This window comes from Eleutherodactylus coqui, chromosome 1 (genome assembly GCF_035609145.1).
Source record: "Eleutherodactylus coqui strain aEleCoq1 chromosome 1, aEleCoq1.hap1, whole genome shotgun sequence".
NCBI classification, from domain to species: Eukaryota; Metazoa; Chordata; class Amphibia; order Anura; family Eleutherodactylidae; genus Eleutherodactylus; species Eleutherodactylus coqui.
In genome coordinates, this window is record NC_089837.1 from 148673669 (window position 1) to 148696940 (window position 23272).

The window sequence follows — 23272 nt, forward strand, 5'->3', positions numbered from 1 at the left end:
GACTGGCTAAAGATCTAATCTGTATATAGGAGGCCTATGTTGAACAAAAGTTGGATTCCAACATGCCAGATCCTTTGTTACTGCAGAGATAAGATTATTCACTATATTCTTCTTTACTCATGGAAATAAACTTGCATGCTCGGTTGATCCAAGCCTACAAGTTTATAGGGGAATCGGGAATGATAGCCGAACATTTACATAGAGCATATTTAAACTTTTCAATTACTATTGTGCATGAAATATCATGAGAGTTGCATAAAAACATAAGAAAACAATTTGTGGCAGCAATTATTCAATTATTGACAATATGTATGGAAAAACAAAGCTTTCATTCTGCAATGATGCACGCAAATATACTTACGCTCGTGTGAAGCCAGTCTAAGGCCGCCTGCAAACGGGCGGAAATTCCGCGGTGGGATTTCCCACGGAATTTCTGCCCCTGGAAGCTGCCATAGGATTGCGTTAACAAACGCAATCCTATGCAGACGGACGCATATTTGGCCGCGCGAACAAATCGCAGCATGCTCTATTTCTATTACAGGAACGTCACTCACCGGCTGCCGGCTCCGCTCTGCGCATGCGCCAGCTGCCCGGCAGCCGGCACATGAAAGAGCCGGGGGCCGCGGGAGCAGGTGAATGTCACGCTGCTCTCTGCAGACGCTCGGGTCAGGTCCCTCTGCGAGAATTCTCGCAGCCGGATCCGACCCGGCCGTCTGCAGGCGACCTAACTCGAATACTTGATGACTGTGAATATCAGTCAAGGTGACACCACTGTTTTAAATAATGGGGAAGATTTATTTATCAAAATGTGCAAGAGTTTTGGAGCAATTTGCTGCAAAAAAAGGGGCAAATTGGGAACCCAAAACGGCCCTGGAAAAAAAATTAGCAAAGTGGCGCCATGCTATAAGTGGGCCTAAATCAGCAGTAAGTAGGGTGCACTCAAATAGGCAGGCATCAGAAACACGCCAGCTGCAAACACGAAGGTGGTAGGAAGGGAGAAGTCTATGTGGCCTGCATAACTTACTGCAGCAAATTTTCTACATAGAACAAAACATATTAGGACTGAAGGTATACGTTAAAAGTAGCTTTCTGGACAATACTATTGATGACTTATCCCCAACCGATCAGCTGTTCGGAAAAAAACGTTATACAAAGTAGTCTTGTAGATATGCTACCTTTTAATGATTAACAAAAAGGAATGTCAGCCATTACAAATGTATGACATCTGCAAGACTACTTGATTTATATTTTTTACTCTACTGACTTACACAGTGCCAAACCTTTTTTCTTTTACCGAAAACCCCCCACATATATGCAATGTTACTCTAATTATCATAACCAGTATAATTACCTCCACTGTCACTGAACAAAACCCACTATGCCAAGATTAACATTACCAATAATAACACTGCATAAGGCTGTGCTCACACAGCTCACTTTTTACCATAATTAGCGCAGTGTTTCAAACGTTGCACTAACCGTGGTACAACGCTCCCTATTGATTTCAATGGGGCTTCACAGACCAGCGTTCAAACACAGCGGTTATAGTTCCATTATATCTAGTGAACACAGGTGACATTGTCTCTGTCTGGAGTTGTTGACATTTCCTTTTTTTTCTCCATCTGGGTCAGACCATCATAATGACTTCTCCTGATCACAACTTGGAATTTGACAGGCATCTTTGAGTCCACAATTTTTCAGCCACCTAGCTTTGTTTTGCAAACCTTTACATAATTCCCCATCCAGAATGCATAATAGTAGTCCACATTTTTGGCTCCCTGAAGGCCACTTACAGTAAGTAACACTTTTAGTGCCTCAAACACGGTGAAAGTTACCCCAATTAGTAATAATGCGCCTCTCAGACCCCTACACAGTAATATTGCCTCATATAGGCCTCCCCTCAGTAATAATGCCCCACATAGGCGTTCACTCAGTAATAATTCACATACAGGCCCCCACTCAGTAGCAGTGGCTCTCTTAGGTCCCCATTTGGTAATAATGCCCTATATGGGTCCCCACTCAGTAATAATGCCAATACAGATCCTCACTCATTAAAAGTGTCCCTCACAGGTGCCAGCCCCCACCTCAGTAATAGAGCCCCTCATTGGCCCCAATCAATAAAAAAGCCCTTAATGTATATCAAAATAAAAAAACACACACTCCTCTGTTGCTCCTCCTTCTGGTGAATTAAACCAAATAAATGTCACTGTTTGCACCTACATACCAGGTTGTGCATACAACATAACAGGAACTCCACCCAGAGCTCACATGCATACAAATGGTATGCTATAAGCCAGTCTACATGTTCTCACAACAGGGAAATAGAAAGTCAGCCACCGTGCTGACATAGGGAACAGTGTCAGGCCTCACCCATCTGACACATACATAGGACATCAGACGTCTGGAGGCCGCACCTGCCCAGGGAAGGGAGAAACCTGCGGGCCATCTGCATCGGGGTGGTCACTGTACCACACACTACACAATGCATGCACCCCAGAATACAAGGAGAGGAGGGACAGCAGGTGCCCATATCATCTTCAGAGGAGGGGAAAGACACTTTGGACAAGCATGCAACCACCAGCTCTGAGTGGGATAAACAGAGATACATAAGGCACGAAAATGACCAGCAATCTCTCACAAGAGTTTGCTGGTATTTATCTGCTGACAATACTACAACCAGCCATCTCAATTAACCCCTACCTGTGAAGGTGTGAACAAGGAAACCTGTAGAACCACTTGACTCAGATGCACGACCTTAACACCTGGATTTCTAATCCTTTTTTTACGCTTGGACATATCCTAACCAAATATCATTTTACAATATTTGTGATCACAATTCATATACATGGAAATTACCACGCCAATATTTGTGGCACTGCCAAGGATAAATACACAGACACCTGAACACCATGGGAAATGGTGCAGACAGACAAAAGTGTAAATATTAGCATTCAGTGATACGTGTACACAGCATTACATCTGCACAAATTAAACACATTAATCAAACACTAAGAGGTGAAATGTAAATCCAGTTAGGGAAAAAAGAGTATGGAAACAAAATAACCATTTGTGTAACGATGCAACATAGTTACTGCCATGTACTGTAAGAGTAATAGGTTAATCAGAAAGGGTACAGTTTCTTCTTAGGGATTGCACCTAAAAGATGTGAGGAGACTTAGAAAGCCATACATACATGCTCCTCTGGGAAATATGCAAATGAGAAGATGGAACAGTTCCTCTACAGCACCACCTATTGGAAGGCAGCATTCCTGCAAGTCAATGTCAGACCTTTCCACAGGCCTTGTAAGAAAGACTGGGAATGTAACCATGCACAGACAGCTGTTTCGGGGGTTTTGCCCCTCATCATTGTGCAGTAAGTTGCTGGCTGCCTGGACGAAACGAAACCACTGATTTCAATGGTTTCATTTTCACTAGCGATATTCTCACTCTTTGACAGTACGGATGAGAAAAGATAGGACGACTAATAGTAAAAATAATAAGTTGGTGAACACAAGTCATAACTATCTGAACAGTGGAATATAAGTAATAAGAGAGATGGTAATATTGTGGCCCTTTGTTCAGGACTGTAAGGCTGCTTCCACACGAGCAATTTTCTCACGCGATATTGTTGCAATGTGACACTGCGACAAATCACATGTATGTAGAGCCCATGCTTTCCTATGGGTTCTTCCACACAAGTGATGTTTTGTAGTCTGCGACATTGCGAGACTACAAAATTGTGGCATGCTCTATACAGCCGCGATTTGGCTATTTTGTAGCCCGTGTTTCCCTATGGAGCCTTCCTATGTGTTGCATCGCATCGCACAAAAACATCATGTTTTTTTGTTGACCATTAAAAGCTATCATATCTATAAGATTACTTTGTTTCTCTTGCTGGGAACAATCACATTTTGCTCTACTGGCTAACATGGTACCAAAATGTTTTCCATTTTACCACATGGCAGAATACGCAGTGGTATTTTCTGTGCCGAATACCACCTCAAAAACACATTAAAATCCGCAGCTCTTTGCCACGCTTTTTGGCGCAGACTCACACACAGAAATGCAATTTTCCGCGCCAGAATTTCAACAGCAGATTTGGGCCATTGAAAGTGCCAAAAAGCCGTGCATTTTGATGTGGTTTTTATGAGGAAGAATTTGCTGTGGGTTGCCACGGAAATGGAAAATATCTTGTGTGTGTGCAGGGCAGCCATGTTCAGTGACCTCGTAAACTGACAAAACATGGATGACAAAGCCTTGCACAAGCTTTGAAGGCATCACACACATTGTCTGCTGAGATACTCATTTAGTGTGTCTCACAGGCCATTGGGACATCCATTAGCACCATCCATAAGGAACTGCATGTGAAGGGTTACCAAGGACGAGTGACTAAATACAAGGCCAACCTCACAGCAATGAATGCACAGTGACACCTCTGATAGTGCTGGGAGCGTCGTTCTTGGACTGTAAATGAGTGGAAGCAAGTGTTGTGGACAGATGAACCCCAACACATCAGATGGCTGTACTTGGAAGTGGTGGTTGTCTGGAAAGTGGTTTGGAGAAGGGTCTGTTATAGTGCGTGTTCGAGGGGATGGGTGAGTTGGCACTGCTGGGAAGGACTAGGACTATTGATTACAGTGAAGTCAACTCTCAACGCATATGGGTACAGGGGCATTCTGGACAATACCCTGTGGCAATACTTTGGTACAGCTATGTGTCTCTACTGGCATGACCGAGCACCATGTCATACAGAACGCAGTTTTCAGGCTTGGTTTGAGGAGCAGAACATCTGCAAACTTCATTGGGCAGCCCACAGCCCCGATCTCAATCCCATTGACCATCTTTGGGATGAACTAGAATGCTGAAGCCGTGCACGCCCAACACACCCATCATCCCCCGCATCACTATCTGAAGATTTCCTCAAGGAATGGAGGCAAATCCTTCCACACATCTATCAGAAAGCATGCCTAGGAGGGTTACTGCAGTCATTGAGGCTGGAAGAGTGATTGATCTAAATTGCTTTAAAGTATATTATTCCTTAGGGAAATTACAATTTCGCTTAGACTTGTGAAATCAGTCGAAAAGAGGAACACCCTCTAGACTAAACTGTATTTGACCTGTATGAGCTAATTGCTGAACCAAGAAAAATCTATCAGTTAAGGTATAACTATACATGTGTTTTTTAATCAACCTAGTGGTTTTTTTCGAAAAGATAGAAGAAAAAGCAGGTGAACCAAAGCATTTCCATAACAGGCCGCATAAAGACGGCTGCACACGATCGGGTTGGATTCCACATGCTGGTAGCCGCAGCGGAATATGATCCTGTGCCCAGCCGGCATCTACAGGTATCTGCCTTTTCTGTATCTTCTATGTCTGTGGATGGTCCGTTCAGCGAGTCTTCGGACAGATTTGATTTTAAGGCCCTGCTATTCCCACATCATCGCCTAGCGATGACGCGGAATCTGCGACCTTTCCGTAATGTCATTGCGGAAGGGCCATGGATTAGATGGCTTCCATTGACTTCAATGAAAGCTGTCCGCACGGAATCCGTGCAAAAATTGGACATGCTGCGACTTTTCCTCACGTCCAGGGGATAAATGGTTTTCCATAGCATGCTATGGGCGGTATTTGCTGCGGAATGTGGAGGTGGACGCCCGCTCTGGATTCCGCAATGCAAATTAGGCCATGTGCAGCCGGCCTAAGCAAGACAAACTTAAATTCATAATGGTACAATGAAAGTAAGTGCAATAATACAATCCATCATATATATCATCCCTTGAGGAATATTTACCACAGCAGTTTGAGCAAGCAACATACATGACACAGTAAGCCTTTGGTTCACCCGCCGAGGGTATGGTGCATTATTTAACTCTTTCACAGTATAAATATTAATAATAACTATTGTCTGGTATAGGTTTCTTGTCTGTGCTTTGCAGTATTTCGGCAACATATCCTTAAAGCCTCTTTCACATGGGCAACAGTGATTTTGCTGCAAGAACAAGTAACGTAACGTTTACAGGCTAGGAAGGAATGCCAATCTATTACTGAGACCGTGCATCCGCGCTGTCTCGCCGTGAGATTTCTTATACTATTGCACGAGACCCAGCGCATGTGCAGTCTCTGCTATAGCTTTGCACTCCATTGGCTGGCAGGAAGAAGACTGAAGAGAATGCACGCTTCATCACACAAAGCAAAAGAATCGGCCTGCTGGAGGTAAGGTGACCCAGGGGACTGCAGGAGACAGGAGAAGATCAGCGGGGAGAAGATGCGGTAAGGAGACTGACGGGGGAGGAATAGGTGAGTATAGGATTTTTTTGTTTTTAATGACAGAACCCCTTTAAGGACATGGATATTTTTGGGATAAGGACGGGATGATTTTTTGTCAGAAGGACAATTGATGCGTTTGAACTCTGGTGCTGGAGGAGAATGCTACGGATACCTTGGACTGCCATGACAACGAACAAGGTAGTGTTAGATTGCGGCAAACTGAAAATATGACTGGAGGGCAAAATCATCAAACAGCGGCTCTCTTTTTTTGGACACGTGATGCATGCTAACTCACTGGAAACAGTACTGATGCTTGGCAAGGTCAGTGGGAAGAGAAGATCAGGATGACAAAGAACAAGATGGCTAGATACGATCAGGGCCACCACAAACATGTCAATCGCCAAAATGAAAGAAGTGGAGTGACCGAGGGTCAGATGCGACTGAACGGATAATCAAATATAGTGGCTGAAACTGGTAGCCAGAATTCTATCAATCACCTCTATTGCTACAGCAGGGATTTGGAGACCTGCATAAGAAAATCATAGCCCTGAGATATATTAAGAAATGAGTTATGTTTTTACAGTTGTTAATAGAAGATATTGGTAGCTCTTATGCCATTGTATACACGTATGCAGTATAATTACTAGTATATTGTAGATACACACTACTTATGGCTGTTTCATAAATCCATGGACAGTTTCTGGAGAACTTCCTATAAAATAATTATGCAGCTTGCCACTAAATATGTGACACAAGGAAGGAGTTAATGACAATATGACCCATATGATTGTAAAATGATTCTTTTGTTTGCAGTGACTCAAAGCACGTCATAAAAATTGGAAACACAAAAGAAGGAACAATATGCAAATCAGGAAGTAGACGCTATGTTACATAGATAATAATCACTATGAGAGAAGAATAAAACTAGTATCTAGCCAGCTAAATAGCAAAGTAAAAACTAATGCTTCCAAACATTATCCAGTATTTTCACAGCATGTTCTATATAAATTCCATCACTAAATGGGCTGGAATGTGGACGGACCCCATTATAGTCAATGGGGTCTGTCTGCCATGGTCCAGGTCTGTCATATGTTGGGTCAAGCACTTTAGATTTTTCATGTTTGTGCATTTTTGCAAATTTTTTTTATACATGTGAGAAACGATAGGACTGGCCCTATCTTCCTGCGTCTCACACAGAAAGGTGCCATAGAACTTTATGCAAGTTATGAAAATCAAGGGGAAGGGTGTGACCCTGTGTAAAAAGCAGCGGAAAAAAAGACAGTTGACACTAATTTGGCTTTAAAAAGCCATTCTAATCCATGGAAAGGGAATAACACGCACGTATGTGAACTGACATTTCGAGCACAAAAATTACATTACCATGCGCTGGCATGCGCGTATGTGCCGGATTATTGCCATCTCGAAACCTTGTTCATGCGCAAATGCTCTCCATTGTAGCGAGCGTATTTGCACATACATTCGTCTATGGAAGCCTTTACGATTGAGACGAAGTATGGAAAACACTGACGGTGATGTGAACCTAGCCGTAATCCTCAGGTATACGAGGATACAAAAAGTAAATCAGCACTCTGTAGTGAGGTGCAAACAATACTTGAGACCTTCTGTATGGTATTGTATACCTAGTGTTCTGTATGAATTGCATTGTATTCTCGAGTCCATCTTGCCAGTAGTTTAGGGGTTAAAAGAGGTATCTGCACCGTACAGGGGAGTTTAAATATGTAGAACTGTCATGGGCATAATTCTTACTTGTGGGAAATTTGCCCCGGTACAGCTGCTGGTGGAGCATGGCATATTTTTAATACGGGGCATAGGAAAACTTGTAGACAGCTGTAACACGGTTGTGTTCATGAGGAATAATTGCCTCCACTGATATATATATACCGTAAATACATACTGGACTTTACTGACATCAAACCTTGTATTTCCACTTTTCTAATGACGCTGTGCTCTACCTGCATATAGACAAGTGAGTCAACGAAGGAGGCCGCGTCAAGGAAACTGAGCTCAACGAAGTACAGGTCTTACTTGTTTACTGGATTATGTCACAGCAACCGAAATAGAAAATGCCTTTGTAGGATAGACAGTCCGAGAAGGAAATGCTTCACAACTCACTGAGTCAGAACGCCACAACTCCTGCAGAATAATAATGGTCATTTTACAGCTACAGCACAAATCTTGTGCATTCTGTATCTTAATATCATGCAGCTTAGAAGCTGGGTCAGGGTGTGGAAACATACAGATGGGAAATAAAATATACATAATTTAGCTACGACATGGCAAAGTTTAGCACAGAAAAATAATTTCTCAGCAGATATGCCATATGGTGAAAATGTAAGATAAGTCAAAAAAGTCAGAATACAGTTCCTGGAATTGCACAACGGCTTATCGTTCTATGCCAGATTTTGGCTCTGAACCAGATCGATATTAGTATTCTGGAAGTGGAACTGAACTGCTCCTTTACACACAAAATACTAGAAGTAATCATACTTAAAAACCCATTAGGGGGTTATTCCGCTGAACTAGATGGACATATGTCTTTTTTCTGCCTAAGATACCATGTTACTATATGATTACATGGAGCAGAGGTTGAACGTGGGGAAAAAAACTACAAGTGGCCGAGAATCTGTTTTATAAACTAAGGTGAGCAGATGTCCCAATTTAGGCGGGACAATCCTACTTTGGGACCCTGTTTGCCTCTTTCCCCAGGGTCCCTAAGTGGGACAGCCTTTTGTACTACTTTCAGGACGTCTGTCCAGCTTTTTGCCCACTTTCAGGACATCTGGTCACCACTAAACTGATTACCAGCCGGGGTGCCGTGGCTCCCCAGCTGGTAATCACTCAGCGGCACTGCAGTGTGTGCACCCGGGATCCTCCTCTCCTTGATTCTACAGGAGGAGAGGAGAAGGGGTAAAGGCACCCACACTTCCGCCTGCAGCAGCGCCGAGCAGAGGAGTAGTGGTGCTCTGAAGATCAGGAAGAGGCAAATATATGGATTTCAGGTTGGGCGTTCTATTACTACTGGGGCTACTGTGGTGGTAACTATTACTACTGGGGCCGATTTAGGGGACACTATTAGTAACAGTGTCCCCTATATCCGCCCCAGTAGTAACAGTATTACTACTGAGGCCAATATAGGGGACACAATTACTACTGAGCCGACTCAGTACATGGCAGCATACCTCAAGCTGACTTAGGGTATGTTTACATGTGTCGGAAATGCTGTGGAATGTCCACAGCGGAAATTTTCATGGCAAATTCCGCAGCATTTCTGCATCCAAAAAACAGCAGTGTGCCTGCAGCAGCATATTCCTCCACAGGCTTTCCACAGTCAGCACTCCCTGGCTTTCGGTTCCCAGTGGCCCGGTCAGGTGCAGTGCCTCCTAGTTGTGGGAGATTTGTATGTTTCAAAACACATTTATGAAATAAAAAAACTTATAAAACAGTACGTAGTATATGGGCATAATGCAGCAATGGAGATTTTATACATGGGCATTTTCATGAACCCATCCAGTATAAGACCATGGTATGCGTTTGGGAGCCCAAAAACTAAGGACTGGTTCCTATTAAAGGAAGTTTGCAGAACTACAATATTGATCGTCAATCCTTAGCATAGGCCATCATTCTCAGATTACTGGTAGTTGACTACCGACAAAGCTGTAATACCTGAGACAGCCACTACCCAAAGAACAGAGCTGTGCCCAGTAAATAGTGAAGGGAAGGAGTGCTTGCTTGAGTGTTGCAACAACTTCAATTAGCTGATCAGCGGGGTAGCTGGGAGTCAGATGACTGGTGATCTGATACTGACATCCTATCATATGGGGAGAAGGGAGTCAACTCCCATGAATCTGAACACCATTTTTTTTACACCAAGTAAATGCTTCTCTATTCACAGAGCAGATTCCTAAAATATAACTTTTATTAATTATTTTTGAAAATTGGGGCTTCAAAAACATAAACATACACTAAGGATACAACAAAGAAATTTGGGAAGTCGGTGGGGCTCAAATCTGAGGAGGCTTCATTGAATATATCCCAGTATATAACATCTCTGTATTTAGGCATTGAATGAAAACACCATTAAAAACTCAGGCTCCAGACTGGTAGTGTGAGAAATATTGAGTGTAACACACTTCTGTCCATGAGTGAAGGACCAGAGTACACTGGATACCATCTCTCTGATACACTAGTTGCTGCTCCCAACATATGGACGCGCCTCCAATTCACAGTCCTAGTTGCTGGTCCTAATTTAGCCCCACAATTGGTACGACGTTGGTGTGTGCCTGTGTTGTTTGTTTTTTATCTTATCCTTAGTGTATGTTTATGTTTTTGAAGCCCTAATTTTTAAAAATAATTAATAAAAGTAATATTTTATGAATCTGCTCTGTGAATAGACTAGCTAGTGCTTCTAATTCCTCTGCCCCTGTGAATAGGAAACTGCTTTTCCCATTAATACTGTAGTCCTGGAACCCTTTATACATGTACCACTAGGTAAACATACTTAATCTAATCTCAAATTCTACTTTTAATAGGTGTAGTACAATGTATGGCCATAGTCTTTGATGTAATTATCTCAGAACATAGTAACATAGTATGCTAGGCTGAAAAAAGCCAAATGTCCATCCAGTTGAGCCTGTCTATGCCCCCCATGTTGATCCAGAGGAAGACAAAAAATCCACAATGAGGCAGAAGCCAATTTACCCTACCCTGGGGGAAAAAATTATTTTACGACTCCATAATGGCAGCAGTCAGAATAATCCCTGGATCAACACTCTACAGAGAAGGTTCCTTCCTGACTCTAAGTCCGTCAGTCAGAAGATCCCCTGATCAGCAACCCTTCTGACTATTTAATTTCTATATCTTGTAATGTTGTAGCGCTCTAAAAAGACATTTAGTCCCCTCTTAAACTCCTCTATCGATTTTTGCCATCACCACGTCCTCAGGCAGAGAGTTCCACAATCTCACTGCTCTTACAGTAAAGAACCCCCTTCTGTGTTGGTGATGAAACCTGCTTTCTTCTAGATGTAGTGGATGCCCTCTTGTTACCGACGCAGTCCTGGGTATAAACAGATCATGGGAGAGATCCTTGTATTGTCCCCTAATGTACTTATACATAGTTATTTGGTCGCCCCTTAACCGTCTTTTTTCCAGAGTGAATAATCCCAATTTTGATAGCCTCGCTGGGTATTCCAGTCCTCCCATTCCGTTTATTAATTTAGTTGCCCTTCTTTGAACCCCCTCAAGCGCTGCAACATCCTTCCTAAGCTCCGGTGACCAGAACTGCACACAGTATTCCATGTGGGGCCTGACAACTGCCTTATACAGTGGAAGAATAATGTTCCCGTCCCTTTACCCTATGCCTCTTTTAATGCACCCTAAAACTTTATTTGCTTTTGCAGCAGCTGGCTGGCATTGATTGCTCTAGTTAAATCTACAGTCCACTAGTACCCCCAGGGCTTTTTCCATATCACCTTTCCCTAGCAGTACCCCATTTAGTGTATATTGCTGACATTTGTTTCTCCTGCCCATATGCATAACCTTACATTTATCAACATTGAACTTCATTTGCCATTTTTCTACCCAATTCCCCAGCTTATCTAGGTCCATTTGTAGCCAATACATTGTCCTCCTTTGTATTAATTATCTTGTATAATGTTCTGTTGTCTGCAAATATTGATATTTTACTGTGCAGTCCCTCTATCAGGTCGTTGAAAAACATATTGAACAGAATGGGGCCTAATACTGAACCCTGTGGCACTCCACTAGCAACGGTGGCCCAATCAGAGTATGAACCATTTATTACAACCCTCTGCTGTCTATCTCTGAGCCAGTTATTTACCCAGATGCACACGTTTTCACCCAGTCCGCGCTGTCTCATTTTATATATCAACCTATTATGCGGCACGATGTCAAATGCTTTAGAGAAATCCAGATATACAAGATCAATAGACTCTCCCAGATCCAGCCTAGAACTTACTTCATCGTAGAAGCTGATCAAGTAGGTCTGACATGATCGACCCCTCATGAACCCATGCTGGTGAGGAGTTATGCCATTGTTTTCCTTGAGGTATTCTAGGATTACGTCTCTCAGAAACCCCTCGAATATTTTACTGATTGAACTGAGACTTACTGGGCTGTAGTTACCAGGCTCTCTTCTTGACCCCTTTTTGCATATTGGAACCACATTGGCAATGTGCCAATCGAGCAAGAAAACTCACAGCATGTTCTATCTTGGTGCGTATTACGCATGCATACACACCAAGTTAGTGCATGGTAATTGGCGGCATGCAATGAGTACACAATGTCATTGCGTACTTGTTGCGTACCGCAGCATATAGCAAATTACGGCCATCTAAGCCTGGCCTAATAAACATAAAACTATCCAAGCCTATTTTTGAAGAAGAATCGTTAGTAAGATCGGCTTCACATCTGTGTTAGCACGTTTGTGTTTTTGCAGAGTGAACAAAGCCTTTTTTATGTGCGCTTCGGCCTATTTTATTGTACTTTTTTCCCCCACACACTGATTGAAATAACTAATTCGTTTCTAGATGTGTTCTTTTTCCAGCGCAATTACGCAGTGTTTAATGCATCTCCTTGCATACTGCACGCACATTTGCACCCCCCCTCCCCATTGACTTCTATGGGGATTCTTAGTGCACAAATACACAGAAAAGTAGAAAATATTCTAGTTTTTTACGCATGCAAAATATGGAAATGTGAATTGAGAACAATGCATACTGGCGCATTCAAGAGACCTTATTTATCCATTTCACAACAAGAAGAGTTCATTTAATATTTGGATATTTTTAAGTGGTAAAATCTTTCTGGCCAGAAATGTGTCATTAGGTAAAAAACACTTTGTATAATAGCAATCCAAATACAATCTGGATGGATATTCCCCTGCTTCAACTGGTTTTAGCGGTAAGTTGTTATACCTACCTTGGGATGCTTGTTAAATAAGTAACAACATTCAGAAAATCATCATCCGGAATCTCTGTGAAATTAGGATATTCGGGGAAGGATATTATGGGTGCTCCATCTTTTCCTCTGCCTCCTGAAAATACAAGACATCATTTCATAGCGGGTTTTCTTATTGCATATTCTCATCTATTGTACCCAATGTAAATGACACAGATACAGTCACTAAATCTCCGTTCGTGCCCCCCCTCCCCTCCGACACCGCCAGAAAAGCAATGCCCTGAGGCTGTGTGGTTGGGTATTAGGATCAGCACAGGCTCCATGCCACTATGCATTAAATGTATCTTACCTTAATTACTGAAATGCCATGCATTTAAGCACGATAATAAAAACAGAAAGGTTTCACTGCACAATAATTGCCTGTGTGTCACACTACCTGCAAGGAAGCATATACCCTTAGCGCGCTTTCACACAGCCGTGAATTTTTTTTTTTTTTCAGGTAATAAACTTTTTTTTTTAGCTCTACTGGTGCCTACAGGTATATATTTGCCACAGTTTTCACGCCAGTGAATAGTTATATAGTCATATAACCATTTCTTCACCTTTGCTCTCTCACAGCATATGAATTTGCATCAGCTGAGAAAATCATGCAAGATTTGTACGTTGCAAGACGCACAAATCTCGCATGAATATGAGCCCCGTTCTTTTAATGAGGTCATATGCATGAGCGATTTTTTTCCCACATTGCATTCGGCGCGGGAAAAAAATTGCAGCATGTTCTAGCTTTGGGCGTTCCCTTTAAATGCCTTGCATTGCCCATGGTTTTCAATGGGGCTGGCACAGCATCGCACAATGTGGGAGGTGTCCGCGAGTGCACAAAAATGCCTCGCATGTTGGTGAGCGCAATATCGGGCCGAGTTTCACAGCCCGATATTACACTAGCCCATGTGAAATTAACCTTACGCTACATTCAGAATGCCATTTTTTCAACTGATGTGGATTTAAAATCCACAGTGCAGATCAATTCATGCTGTGGATTTTCTCTGCAGCGTGTGGATGGGATTGACAATGCTGCAGCTTTGCCATAGCCAATCTGTTGCAGAAAATCTGCAGCATTACCAATCCATGAGGATCTATGCTGACATTTACTTTTAAGGCTTGCTACACACGGGTGAGCGCGATCTCGGGCCAAGAACCTCATCCCGATATCATGCCCGCCAGCGTGCGTTTTCAAGAGGCAGTCTTCTGTCAAAAACTGAAAACCACATCCTACATTTTTCTCTGCTAGCTATGACCCCCATCTAACATACATATATTGGACCAAGTAGGAAGGGGTGGGGGACAACTCCAATCCTCAAGGGAGCCCCACAGGTCATGTTGTCAGGATTTCCTCAGTGTTGCACAGGTGATGTAATTATTGTCGGTGTCTCAGACATTGCCACAGGTGTTCTTACTATAGGATATCCTGAAAACATGACCTGTTGGAGTTGTGCACCCCTATGGGTGTTTTCACACCTGCGATGGGGATTCAGTTTTCCTGCTCTATTCGGGAAGCAGGAAAGCTGAATCCCTTTGGCCGAATGACTCCGAACAGAATAGCGCTGGGCAAACCCCATTGACAATAATAGGGTCTGCCCAGCTGCCCTCTTTTAGGACAGAACAAAATGTGCTGCATGCAGTGCTTTTTCTTCCAGTATTTGCAGCCACATCTGCGACGGACCCTCCGGCATGTTTTGCAGAGGTGAAATGTATGACAGTATTCTGCCACCTAGTGCCAACATGCATTTTCTGAATTTTCATTTGGTAGACATTTTCTCTGTAGGACATTAATTACATCCTAAAACATCAGTCATGCCATAAGGCTCTGTTCACTTGTACGTCATAGCTTCCATTTATAACGGAAGCCATGAGCAGTGCCCATCTGTTCTGCAGCTTACAACGGAGTCATATGACTTTACAATGGGGTCTGTCAGGATTTCAGAGTCTTGCCAGGAGTCTTGTAGTGCGAGATGCAGTACTATTCATCCCATCAGATCCAACAACATTTGCAAAGGAGGCTGCAAACAGATCCTCAGCACAAATGTGAAGATTACCTAATTTCCTATTCTCTTCTCTTGCCTTATGTACACATTTCTTGTCTATGGGCAGACATAAGAAGGCAAATGGGATCCAGCAACATTGTATGGGAAGTTCACGTCAGATCTTTTCTAGAAGTTTCTGCAACCATTCCATATATCTAAACTGGGTTAAAGGGAACTTGTCATCATTTATGAGCACCATAAAGTTATGGTTGTTAAAGGTCAGGTTCCGAGGAGCCCGGGGATGTAGTTTTTATACTCGCCCGGGTTCCTCATTCCAGTGCTGTGAGCCATGGAAGTCAGTGAGAGGCGGACTCATCTCTTCCGCAGTGTGCGCACTCCCATAGAGAACAATATGCGTGTGCACAAACTGTTCTTGTGCACACAGCTGGAGAAATGAGTCCGCTGCTGCTGATCTTCATGGGTGACTGCGCAGGAAGTTACTTAAAAACTTAAAAAAATATAAGTAGAAAAAAAATCTATATCCCTGGACACTTCGGAAACTCATCTATGAGCACCATAACTTAATTTATTTATGGTGCTCATAGATGGTGATAGGTCCTCTTAATGAATGTGGCTTAAAGGAGTTATCGAAGAGAAAACTATTGGTGACTATATCTTCAGGACGAAAAAAACCCTATTAAACGAAAAACACCAGGTTGGACCTTTTCCAAAATGTTTCTAGAAAATTGAGGGACGATCTTTACCGATTGAACTCAGTGGAAGCTATAAAGATCCCTATGTAATGAGCGCCCCTTAGTGGTGGTTGCTGGAATATGCTATGGCTCTACTGTATGTTCAGAAGCAGGTGTTCACAGCTGGGCCTTAGCTCATCGCAGACCCCACAGTACTGACATAATCTACCTATACAGTGAGTACACTTAGTTAAAGGGCCACTCCAGTGATTTTATTTCATTCAATATGTAACTATCTCCCCAGTATATATAAATTAGCTAGTGTTACTTATTCTATTCTATTTGAAACTCCTGGCCTCTTTCTCCTCAGATGTTCATGTGATCTCAATTTTGACCAGCTAAGATTTACTTGGGTTTATGTGTTCAGTTTCTAGTCAGTTTCTCAGTCTGTGTGATGCCATTACATGGACCCTACCACAGAAATTGCCCAGAGAGGGACGTGGGCACTCTTATCAAGTCACTGATGATGATCATACAGCTCTTGTCACACAGTTATAACAGAGGAGATCACAGCTTATCCTCCTGACTGTATATTTATGCTCTGTAGCTCATTTAGGTGAATACAGAAGGGAATGGCAGTTTTGCAGAGATGGTACAGGCTGTAGCTGATCATGTAATGCTGCGCTGATACACCATGAGATTGATGTGAAAGTAAAAGCAACATCAGAATGGTGCCTGATAAGCATCAGATAGGAGACTGTACTGCATGGATGTGAATGCAATAAGTAGAGACCTCCAGAGTGTGACAGGCAATCAGATGAGTGGGCCAGGGATAGAAAACTATCTTTTCACCAGAGTGGCCCTTTAATGCTTTGATAGATTTATTTTGTATTTTTCCACTGCAATTGTTAACATTTTTTGCAATGTGAAGTGTGAAATCCACAGCAATATCTGAGGCAAAATCTAAACTTGTCCTTGTGACCTTCTGACATCTCCAGTCCGAAGACATCAAGATTCAGGCAGTTTGAATTTTACGCCTTCTAATACTTTGTTACCTAAGGCCGCCTTGATTTTTGTGCAATGTGAGTGAAAATGCAGAATTATGAAACCAATGATTTTCAATGGTTTCCTTCCTATTTGCGATGTTTTTACTCATGCAATGTTGCGAGAAAAAAAAAATAGTTTCTGCGTTTTTCTGTGAAAAGAAAAAAATCTTTCTGTGTTTTGTGGGTTTTTTTATCTCCCATGTTTCCCTATGGAGCCTCCTTTTTATAGCATCGTAAAGCACAAACTTCCGTTTTTTTGTGCGATTTGTTCTTAAAGGAGATGTCCCGAGGCAGCAAGTGGGTCTATACACTTCTGTATGGCCATAATAATGCACTTTGTAATGTACATTGTGCATTAATTATGAGCCATACAGAAGTTATAAAAAGTTTTATACTTACCTGCTCCGTTGCTGGCGTCCTCGTCTCCATGGTGCCGACTAATTTTCGCCCTCCGATGGCCAAATTAGCCGCGCTTGCGCAGTCCGGGTCTTCTCCTCTTCTCTATGGGGCTCCGTGTAGCTCCGTGTAGCTCCGCCCCGTCACGTGCCGATTCCAGCCAATCAGGAGGCTGGAATCGGCAATGGACCGCACAGAAGCCCTGCGGTCCATGAAGACAGAGGATCCCGGCGGCCATCTTCAGCAGGTGAGTATGAAGACGCCGGACCGCCGGGATTCAGGTAAGCGCTGTGCGGGTGGTTTTTTTAACCCCTGCATCGGGGTTGTCTCGCGCCGAACGGGGGGGGGGGTTTAAAAAAAAAAAAACCCGTTTCGGCGCGGGACATCTCCTTTAACATTAGAAAGTCCTATAGACGTTTGCGCTAAAAAAAGTGCGAGAAAATCGAAAGTGGCAGAGATGTTTTTGCGAGAAAAAGCAGCGCTGACGCTCAAAAACCACAGGGGAAAAAAGTCACAATTTTGCCGCGATTTTCTCGCAACGATATTACGCTTGCCAGTGTAAAGGATCCCTAAGGGTGGTTTTACACGCGCGAGAAAATTGTGCGATTTTTGCACAGTTTTTGCCTGATGCATTAGTCAGTAAAAAAGCAGTTTAGGAAACCAATGATTTACAATGATTTCCTTCATATCAGTGATGTTTTCACTGATGCGATGTCAAAAGATAAAAAAAAAAATCGCAGCATGCTCTATCATTCTGCGATGTGCGATTTTTTTCATCTCCATATCCCTATGGAGCCTGTATTTTATCGCATCGCAACGCATCAAATATGTGTTGCGATGCAATTTTACCATTAGAGAGTCCCATTGACTTCTGAGGATTTTATCGTGGGCAGCAGCGATGCAATGCAAGATTATTCTCTAAAAGAAAGCATCGCTGGCGCTCAAAAATTGCAGTGAACAAAGACGCAATTTTGCCGCGTCAAAATCGCGATCGTCCGTGTGAAACTAGCCTAAGGTGATGTGTGCACCAGAGGTGTCTGGCAGCCGTATATCTCTCTCCCCATAGACAACAGCCACCATGTGCATATGATACACTTGAGTTGGACTCCTGACATAAATTAACAATTTTGCAGCATCTTTTTTAGAATTCTAGTACAGTAAAATACGACGATGCGCACACAAAAAAGCAAGTATACAGCACTCAGGCATGTGCAAATATGCATATTTTTGTGTGAATGGGGCCTTAGGATTGATATATGCTTCCCCTAAGCAGCATTTATTGTTGATTTTCCAACCACGTCTGCTGGAAGTTTGCTTCTGACTTTTTCCCCCAACTAATCCCAGATTGTGCCCGCATCAAAATCCATAGTCAGACTTGTGGATTTTTGAGGTCAGAGCTACAGTTTCTGGTGTTGAATTCTTCAGCTGTAGATTTGGTTGTGCAAGGGCGTACGCCAACTGCCATAGGGAACTACGCTCTGAACGAGGGGAATCCCTTCCCCTTCGCCGGCAGTTTAAACTATGTGCCAGAGCGCAGGAGTTTGAAAAAAGAGGCGGGAAGATACGGCAGGTCCTATCTTTTCCCAGCCGTACAAATCTCAGGCAGGAAAAGAGGTGGTAAAAACGAAACAACTTGGATCCCATAGAGATCCGTAACTACATTTTGTCCCGTTATAAGGCTGTGATTATCATGGCAATATAAGTAGACAAAACCACGCTAATCTGAATCTGTCCTGTGTGAAAGGTCCCTAAAAGCCTTTTAACATGAGCCGGAATAAGCTCGCCCAATGCATCCAAACCCGCAACTATGGAATTTCATTTCAAAATCTGCAGGTCTAAGGCTGGTTTCACACGGGCGACAAAGTCGCGTGAGATTTGTGTGTTGCGAGAGAGGTACAACTCTCGCACAAATATAAACCCCATTCATTTGAATAGGGTCAAACATATGAGCGATGTTTTCCTTCATAGCACCATGATGCTATGCAAGAAACAGATTGCACCATATCCTCCCTTCCTGCGATATCAGCAGCAGCAGCACCGGCCCCATTGAAAGCAATGGGAGAACACCGCAATCCTCTGCCACTGCTGCAGGGAACAGCAGTGGCAGGGGATTCTTTCATCCCCACGGGAAATCCATTAAGACACAGTGGGGGTGAACGAATTCGCTGTAGGGATGAAGGAATCCCCTGCCACTGCTGTCACAGAGTTCTCCCATTGCTTTCAAGGGGGCCGGCTCAGCTGCTGCCCCATTGAAAGCAATGGGATGAAGGGATTTCCCGCTGTGATGCAAGGCTGTTTTCACATGAAAACGCCTCGCATCCACAAGGCTTTCATATGGTGGAGAGTGCGATATCGGCCCGTGAATCGCCATGTGAAACTAGCCTAACTGCAGATTTTGCTGTGGAATTACAGGAAGGTTTTAGGAAATTTTCAATTCTATATTAAGATCAAGTAATTTTACCAAACCTTATCCACATGCTGCAGAAACAATCTGCACAGAATCTACATGGAAAGTCCCCTGAAGTGCAGATTTAAGTCCTGCAGCATGGCAATTTATGCTCAAGAATTTCACCTCATTTGATTAGGCACACTAGCATATTAGGAAATGTGTGCTCTCCATGTTAATCCATGGACAGCACACGGCTCCAATATAGGGCTATTGTTAGGTTGTGCTGGCTGGGACCTGTAGTACTATGGTTTCTAGCAGTTCTCCTGCTAGCCAATCCCCTGGGTCTTTGCTCACATATAAACCTAGCTCCTGTGAGTGTCTGTTTGGTGTCCAGAGTGAGCAGTCATGTATCACTGGCCATTGCAGCTTGCTGTGAGTTTGTTAGTTCATATCCGTTTGTATGTTTATTTTCTGTCAGTTTGTTCTGCTGAGTTTGTTTGTTATTTCTGTGCTAGGGTGGCCGTTTGGGTCCTCTAGTAGATATGTCTTGCTAGTGTAGGGACTGCAAGACATGAGGAGCCTTGCCGTGGCCTTGTAGTTTAAGTTCTTTGGCCAATGTACGAACCAATACCTCGTACTCTTATCGCTATATCATCTGCCTATGTGTACAGGTATGAATGGTGAGTATTTGGCTCATTTTGTCAGTCCCTATGTTATGTCTGTCTGTCCAGTCCACAGCATGCAGTTCTCTGTCCATTTGGTGTTTCTGCCAGCACGTCCAGTCTGAATTCCGTTTTAGGCCCGTGTATTCGTGATATCCTCTCATTTTTGGGTACGTTCCTGTGGGTCCAGTGCTTATTTGCCCACACAAATGTAACAGCTATGAGGACATGCACAGTGACATTTTTTTCAAAACTCATCACAAGTCCTATTTGTTACAACCACTCGGCACACTAAAACTCCACGCCTCCGTACGAACGCATGGTCGTGTCCATTTAAAACTGCAATCACACACACAGCATTGCTCAACACCAATTGCACCTCTCCAGCCTATAATGGAAGGACCCCTGTCCCTTACTAACCAGGGAAAGTGGGGTACCCCTGCCTAAAAGTGGGGTAATTGTCCTGATAAGGTTGGCCCCACTGTCTTCATCTGGGACATGGCTATCCCTGATTAGAAACCTGAAGACATGCACTAGACACACAAAGGACACAAAACTGTTCACGCGCTGAATACAGAACACGACTGCATATAAAGCCACCTGCACAGACATACAACACATGTTACTGTTCACACCAACATATCAGGTTGTGAATAGAACATATAACAGGAACCCCACCCAGAGCTCACATGCATACAGAAGGTAAACCATAGCTAGTCCAAGTGTCCTTACACCAAGGGAATAGAGTCAGCTACCATGCTGACATGGGGAACCGTGTCAGGTATCACCCATCTGACACACACACAAGACATAAGATGTCTGGGGGCCACACCTGCCCATGGATGGGGAGAAACCTGCGGGCCGCCTGCACCTATGTGGTCACCATAGCACACACTACACAATGCACGCACCCCAGAACAAAAGGAGGGGAGAGACAGCAGGCATCTAGAACATCTTCAGGGAAGGACAGGTACACTTCAGACAAGCATGCACCGCACAAGCTCTGAGTGGGATTACACATAAAGCAAAAATGACCAGCAATCTCTCACCAGAGTTTGCTGGTATTTATCTGCAGCAGACCTGGGCGATTGGCTGGTGGAGAATATAACACCCAGCCAGCTCAATTAACCCCTACCTGTGAGGGTGTGCACAAGGAAGCCTGTAGAACCACAGGTCCCAGATTCACAATCTTAACACTATTCCTGTCCTTATGATGGACGAGAAATAGGACATGCTAATATCTGTCAATGTGTTGCCTATGTGTAAATTGGACAGCACCCTGACAGGTGTGTCTTTGATGCGAGTTGCGCAACTTGCACACATGGCTAGTGTGAAGTGAAATTCATGATGAATCCAAAAACTTCTGTGGATTCTAACTCTGCACTACGTCTATTTATGCTGCGGATATCTGTTGCGGAAATCAACCCTTGAAATCCAAAGGTTACATTTAGCACCTGTTCTGTATTTAAAAATGCGGGAAATCCACACCGAATGTCCAACTAACAGGTGATAGTAATGTTGAGAAGAATGACGTTGCTCTACTGCCTCAAGATCTAGACCACTTGCTGTATTGAAGAAAGTTTGCACTATATAAGTAGAACGTCCTAACAACTGTTCATAAATGTAAGATGACTATAAAGATGAATGAGTAGAAACATGAATGATGGATTAAGTCATTACATGTATAATTGTTGCCCCATAACATTCTATTGGGTCCTGTGGTTAAGGGTGCCTGCACACAAGCGGAAATTCCGCGGCGGGATTTCCCACGGAATTTCCGCCGCTGGAAGCCTGCATAGGATTGCGTTAACAAACGCAATCCTATGCAGACGGCCGCGATTTGGCCATGCGAAATCTCGCGCGGCAAACAAGTCGCGGCATGCTCTATTTCTGTGCGGGGCTCGCCGCCGGATCTGACCTGCCCGTCTGCAGGCGGCCTAAGTCAATGTTATTTTCTAAGTACATTATTGTTTACCAGTTGACTGAACGTAACTAACGCTGCCATTCTATGTCCTGGGACATGAACATATTTCCAATGTAATTCCACATAATTAATCATATTTATCAGAAGACAAAAACGTGCTGACTCTATATGGCGAACCATAGAAATGAGGTGTAAATTACAGTTACTTCTTGTGTAGAACCCTCTTTAATTCACCTATGTGTATCAAACACTACTGATTTACACAGAAGAAGCACTTACCTGGCAAGGTAGCAAACTGCCTGTGTAGTTGTTCCATGATATCGACAGCGAGCAGCGGCCTGATCTCCTGCTGCATGATTTCATCTGCGGATTTAATGAACAATCCAGATTGAGTCCCAGCAGCACAATATCACTGACCAAGCATGCGATACAAGCGAAAGCAACAGCTCCGATGTCCCCATGTGATTTCCAGCTGCAAACAACTTTCTTGCACAAAAATATGTGATGACTGTCTCAATTTCCCATTCCCTCTGTATTCTGTAGCGTGCAAAATGCATAATCCCAGTCGGACATATCACAGTATTCATCTATAACTAACAATTACGTCCGCCCCTTGTTCAACTCTGAAAACTGAGCCTTGCTAACCTCAACACAGTTCTGTGACCAGCCTTTGCCCCTGAGCACTGTATGGAAACCAGGCTTGGCTCAGTTCTGAATGGCTTTGCTGTGTGGCAGACAGCCGCCAGGACCTAGCTGCGGCGTGAGGCTGCAGTACTTACACTGGGGCCTCTTTGTTACCCGCTGCGCTCACTGAACTTTCAGAAGTTTATTCTTTCATGATTGTATGAATAGTTCTGCGACGGAATAAGGAAGTAACTAATGTTAAAAAATAAAGGATAATGTCGTTAAACTAGAAAGCCGATGCCAGTCACATCTCGA

General features: G+C 43.4%; 1 protein-coding gene across 1 annotated transcript in view; it reads right to left on the bottom strand.

Annotated features, from left to right (window-relative positions):
- MCF2L2 (MCF.2 cell line derived transforming sequence-like 2) overlaps positions 1-23272 on the bottom strand; it is a 275394-nt gene that overhangs the window by 210002 nt on the left and 42120 nt on the right. Inside the window, exons 3-4 of the mRNA XM_066605412.1 lie at positions 22613-22696; positions 13225-13339 (exon numbers count right to left, since the gene is read on the bottom strand). Of these exons, the coding sequence (XP_066461509.1) occupies positions 13225-13339; positions 22613-22696 (199 nt within the window). The remainder of the gene's footprint in view (positions 1-13224; positions 13340-22612; positions 22697-23272) is intronic.